We start from the raw sequence: 5,847 nt of genomic DNA, 5'->3' as shown, positions 1-5,847 counted from the left end.
AAAGAGTGTAAGGAAGGAATGTAGCATCCTTTTCTGCTTTCAGCTGTGAACTTGAGCCAGCACTAAGTTTCTTCTCCTCAGAGAGAGGAAGGGATGAATGGAGAGGAGTGAGAACATCTGTTGTCTTCAGTTGCTTCCTGATCAGCACCCTTGCTTGGGGAAGTTGGTAGAGTTATAAATGGGGCAGATCATTTGCTTCCTGTAAAAGTGGGATCGGTTTTAACAAACTCACCTTCTCTTCAGAAAATGCAAAGTGTTTTGCAGTACTTTTTGCCATCCAACCCAACATTCATCCTTGCAGTTTAGGTAGTCATTCAGTTGGCATGAGCCAAGTTTTCAGGAGGATTACAAAAGACACTGCTGTTATCATTTGTGGTTTAATGTTTATAGGTTTAATCTCAATTGCAGAATCTACCAAGATTGTTCTTTTCCCTGTTCAAACACTGGTAATCCTTTATTTGAGCATCACCCTAAGGTTCCTTCTCTTTAGTCTTCCCTTGCTGTTATTCTCCTTTCTCAATTCCAAATGAAACACAGATTTAATGTTACCTTGCAATACAAAAAAGGTGAGATAAGGAGAACCCTATCAACCCTATCTTGCTGCAGTTGGTACAGAGCTTAAAAATATTATAGGAGCAAAAACATTTAGTATGCTCACACTATGTAGTAAGAATAAATGAGAGTTTACTTGAAGACAGGAAAGCAAGAAAACATGCAGTTGAAGTTGAGAATTTCAAATTTGCAATCTGATTTGATTTATTTCTTCCCTATATCACATCTGAGACAAATGCCGTCTGCTGCTTGTTTCCATTTGCTTTCTGGCACACTGTTGGCTGTTACACCAGAGAGAGCTGTGTGAGATCATGTGAGGTCTTCCCTATCAGGGCAGGAGGGAATCAGGAAAAAGCCACTTTCAGAAAACCTGGTTTCTTGATTGCTTGACTGTAGTGAAGGTAACATCAGAGGCTTTACAAACTGCAGTAATACAGAACTCCAGTGTTTTGTCCCTCTCTATTTCTGTTTTTTTCTGTGAACTACAAAACTGGAGGATCTGACAGAGCATTGAGATAGGGAATGTGAGACCCAATTTTGTGTTTCTCAAGGGATAGCTAATTCTTATACTAACATGCAACCCTGGAAAAAAGAACTGTATCAAGCTAATGTGGTAGAGAAGGTAGGTGTTTTGGGAAGACTGTAACTTACACTCTTGGTCAGTGCCCTTGTGTAGTTAACTCTTCCACCTCTTCACAGTTAATTCAGAGACTACTGGGGGTATAAAGAAATATACAGGCTCAGCAGAGAGATGTGCTTCCTTTTGCCTGGTTCTCCTGTCTATTCCTCTTCTCTTCCTCTCCCCTCCCTGCCCCGAAAAGCACTAAAGTTACAAGCTTATAGTAAATTGAGCTCATGAAAGAAATCCCTCCTGCTGTGGGCATCAAATAAAGGCATTAAGTGAACATGGACAGACTGCTTCAGACAGGGGCTGTAACAAGTTTCCCTTGCTTCTGCAGTATAAAGCCAAGTTCTCTGTATAACTTTGATTATGAAAACCTGGACCCTTGAAGATGCAAAACCTTTCTTGTTTTCCATCGAGCAAGTTTGTACCACCCACTGCTATTCTGTTTAAATTTAATCAGTTAAGATGTGTGACTTGATATTCTCAGTTTCTTTTATTGTTGGAACAGTATCATAGGGATGTGTTTCTAGGGTGACTGATTTTGCTTAGCTCTAAGGAATTTTCTGGAGATATCTCCTTTTTGGCTGTATAATCAAATTGTGATATTAATTTTGAGAGTGGTATATAATGATTTTTTATTAGTTTGTTCATGTCTTTCATGCATTTCTGCATATTTTGAAAAGTAAAACAAAAAAGTGCAGGAAGTATAGTGGCTTCCCTATAACTTCTTTGAAGATTTGTATATAAAGTATTATAAAATTGTTTTAGCTACTTTCTGAGAAAAAGTTGGTTCTTTCAGAGATGTATGAAAAAAAAATCACCACCATCTCTGTTACTTATGAAACCTCCCTTGCGAATTCAATAAGCTGTGTGGATTGTTATTCTCTGATCAGCAGAAGTTCCACTTTTTCTCAGGGAAAGTTGAGTTTGGTTTTCTAGATATTGTTCATTTTTGATTTTGATAATAAAGTTTTACATTATTATGTTAATAAGACACCTACTATTTGGAAACAACAGGAACATTTCTGTGTGAGAAAGCTGATGGCAAAATGTAATTTCATTAGTAGCAGCTTCATTAGTATGCTAGTTCTAATGTATGGCTTTAAATAGCAAATTCTTTAATCTCAACAGTCAAATGGAAACCTACCTTTCAGAGGCCTGTTACCTCTGAGATAAATAGTACTTAGATAATATGTAATACTCTTTCACAAGCTTTAATAGTAGTATTGAAACTTGAAGGGTTTTATAAAAAGTGGTAGAAATTATTACATTGTAATGTAATGTACAAGTTATTACATAACTGTAATACTTAAGCTTGAAATGTATTCAGAAGTCTCTAGAGTAGCAGTAAAGGTACTAACTTTTCATTTAATTCCCCATTGGGGAATGCTTTGATTTTAGATAGTAAAGTGCTAAGTGATGAACAAAAAACCCCCACACACTATTGTAGCTACTTTGGTCTCAAGATGCTTAATGTGAATTTGTAGGTAGTTCAAAGCTCCTACGTCTAGGCTTCTTAGTAGGATAACTGTGAAGATGGTGTTTCCTTTGGGTCAGTTTTGCTCATCTCTTTGGCCAGAATGGCTTCTCTTTTATATTTAGGTCTCTATTACTTTCCTTTTTTTCTTTCATTCATATTAGGGATTGGTTTAGTTTAACTGTTTCTGACTGCCTATGGATGTGCTTTGGAAACCTGGAGGCAAAGTGTTGCTGCTGCCTTGTGATCTAAACTAGTTCTCAGTCAGCTTCAAATGCAGTTTAAAGTGCTGTGCAAGTTAATTGCATCAAGCCTGAGCTTGATAACCTTCTTGACTCTTTTTGGGCACAGGTGGGAGCAGTGGAGTTCAGCAAGAGCTGAACTAAGAGCCTCCTGCCTCTAATGCCACGTATTGAAGATAATCATAATGGAGAGGGTTCCCATGTTATAAAGATATAAATGTGATTGTAACTAACTGCTAAACTTTAGGCCAGAAAAACAGACCATCAATTTAAAATTAATTGTTTTCAGAAGATTGTAAGTAAATACCCATGATGGATAATGAAATCTAACTATTATAAACTTTTATTGGACCCTTGTATGCTTATTTTTGTTGTCTCACTTCAATAAATTGGAAAAAAGTAGTTATACTGCATTTTAAAGCAATGCAACACAGTACAGTGCCACACAGATAACAACACTTGTTTATTCTAATTAAATATTTTTCAACAAATACCAATAATGTTGAAAGGTTATTATTGCATATCCTATTGTAACAGTATTATGATTTATCTTTCATTTCACTGAAGGAAGAGTAAGCAGAAGGGATGAGAATATAAGAGTATAAGAGTTACATATGATTTTATGTTGATTGGTATGAACTTCTTATTAAGAACCCAGTTTTACCTTAATTCAAAATGTGTGCTCCCCAGCATTATTAGTAATTTCAACAATATCACTGACTTACAATTTCACAATTTTTTATACTCACTATCATGCTCACCTTCCTTTTATACCTATTCTTTGGTAATCTTGCTCTTTTCATTTCTTCCAAGAATTTATTTTAAGTTCGTAAATGTCACCAAACACTAGGGGGGTTGTACCTACCAGTTTTACTAGAAAAGGTGGTTGCTCTTCTGAAAATTCATTTTCTGGGTCTGCTAAGGAGCTCAGTAAAGAGAAAACTAAAGTTACCTCTGAAATAATCTTGGCCAATAACATTAAGAATACCTTATAATAAAACAAATGCCTTTCAGTGAGCACACTTGAAATTTTATCAAGGAGAAGGAAGCCATAGATCTTTTATCTGCAGAACACTAAGTTTTAGCTTACTGGTCTTACTTGTGAACTCAAAATTTGAAAAGAAGTATGTCTTTAACCCTGCTAAATTTAATAATCTACAAGAGTTTATGAACTACTACAAATTACTGCAAATAATTAGTCAGTAAAAGTAGTGATGCTGCATATCAAAACTATTTTTATTGTTGCTTCTTTTAGTGTCAGTTGTGATAATGACAACTGAAGTTGGTTCAGAGACTGAAGTAAAGAAGGATTCTGAGCAGCTGGGACCAGACAAAACCAAGGACAAGCCTGAAGAAACATCAGAGACTCCAGGAGATCAAAAGTCCAGGGAAACATCCTCTGGAGAAACTCAAGATTCTTCTGTCACAGCACCAACCAGCCAAAGTAGTCCAAGTACCCAGAAGAAGGAAAAATCTTCGCCTGAAAGCAAGGGTATTTCTCGTTTCCTTCCCCCTTGGCTTAAGAAACAAAAGTCCTACACCTTGGCAGAGCCCAAAGATGAGCCCAAGAAGAAGGCCACAGGGGAAGAGCAAGTAGCTGAAGAAAGTGAAAGCCAGGCACTAGAGGGGGTGGCTCAGCCGAGAAAGAGCTTGGAAGAAGCAACTGAAAACCGGCAGAATGCTAAAGCAGATGACAAACACTCAGTTAGCAGTGCTGAAATACAGGTATGTGTGGGAAGGCTCACAGGTACTTTGAAGCAATTTTAATGAAACCTGATTAATGAATTATGTAATTCATGTAAAGCTTTGTTAGGATCATATTGGGGAAAAAATGACAGCTATTCGAGTTGCTAGGTTCCAGTCCTGCTTTTTGTGAAGTTGCATGTCAGCTCTTAACATTCATATTCTAGGGTGGCAAAGGCAGATAGAGAATGTTTTGTATGAGGAGGGGCTGGGACAGTTGACACTGGTCAGCCTGAGGAAGAGAAGGAGGAAGGGGAATCTTATCAGTAAGTATTAATACCTGAATGGAAGGAATGCTGAGGAGCCAGACCCTTCTCAGTGGTATGCAGTTAGATGACCAAAGGCAAGGGACCCAAATTAAACCCATGAAATTACATATCAAATCACAAGAAAATCTTTTTTACTCTGATGGTGGCAGGACCTTTCCTTGGAAAGGGATGTAGCCAGGTGGTGGTGGGGCAGATTATTGGCCTCCTAGGGTGGTAAAGGGGGTGAGTCAGACATTGGAACAGATCAACCAGAGATATTGTGGAGTGTTCCCCTGTGAAAATATACAAAACCCAACTGGATATGGTCCTGGGCAAATTGCCCTCTGTGACCCTAGGGGCATTGGAGTAGATCTCAAGAGATCTCTTCCAACCTCAACCATTCTGTGATTCTGTATCACTTAGCTTTCATAAGCACTGGGGTTTATAGTATAACTCCTGGAGCTTCTTAATAAATTTGTTTCTCTTTGGAAGAAAGCCAGTAACTCACATTAAAAAAATGTAAATCTTATTTCAAGGAAAGGGGAAAAAAGGCACCTCCTCTGGTTTGACAGCCAGAATATCTGGTCCCTAAAAGAAGACCTTAGTGTGCTTATGCTGGTTATTGTGTTTCCAGTATGTGCATAACTTTAATGAATGGTTACTGACTTAGTTATTAGTAGCTTATAAAAGGAATGAACAAGTGTAAAATATTCTCCTTCCTGAGTTTGTTTAACTGTATTTTATATAGCCTTCCAAAGAAGATGGTAAAGAAACAGAAGTAGAGGAAGTTGCAGAGAAAAAGGAAGAAGCACAAGAAGAAAAAGAAAAAAGGGAGACAAAAGAAGTGCAGACAGCTGAAATTAAAATAGATAACATTCCTAAGAAGTCTCCAAAGAAAATCAAAACTGTGCAGTGTAAGGTGATGCTTCTGGATGGCACGGAATACAGCTGTGACCTAGA

General features: G+C 37.5%; 1 protein-coding gene across 7 annotated transcripts in view; it reads left to right on the top strand.

Annotated features, from left to right (window-relative positions):
- EPB41L2 (erythrocyte membrane protein band 4.1 like 2) overlaps positions 1-5,847 on the top strand; it is a 109,082-nt gene that overhangs the window by 42,720 nt on the left and 60,515 nt on the right. For all 7 annotated transcript variants that reach the window (XM_031066640.1, XM_031066644.1, XM_031066645.1 and 4 more), the window contains exons 3-4: positions 4,152-4,621; positions 5,636-5,846. In XM_031066640.1, coding sequence (XP_030922500.1) covers positions 4,166-4,621; positions 5,636-5,846 — 667 coding nt within the window. In that variant the 5' untranslated portion in view covers positions 4,152-4,165. The remainder of the gene's footprint in view (positions 1-4,151; positions 4,622-5,635; position 5,847) is intronic.

This window comes from Geospiza fortis, unplaced genomic scaffold (genome assembly GCF_000277835.1).
Source record: "Geospiza fortis unplaced genomic scaffold, GeoFor_1.0 scaffold98, whole genome shotgun sequence".
Classification (NCBI taxonomy): domain Eukaryota; kingdom Metazoa; phylum Chordata; class Aves; order Passeriformes; family Thraupidae; genus Geospiza; species Geospiza fortis.
Note: the sequence above shows the minus strand (reverse complement) of the source record. Positions and strands in the feature narration are given on the sequence as shown.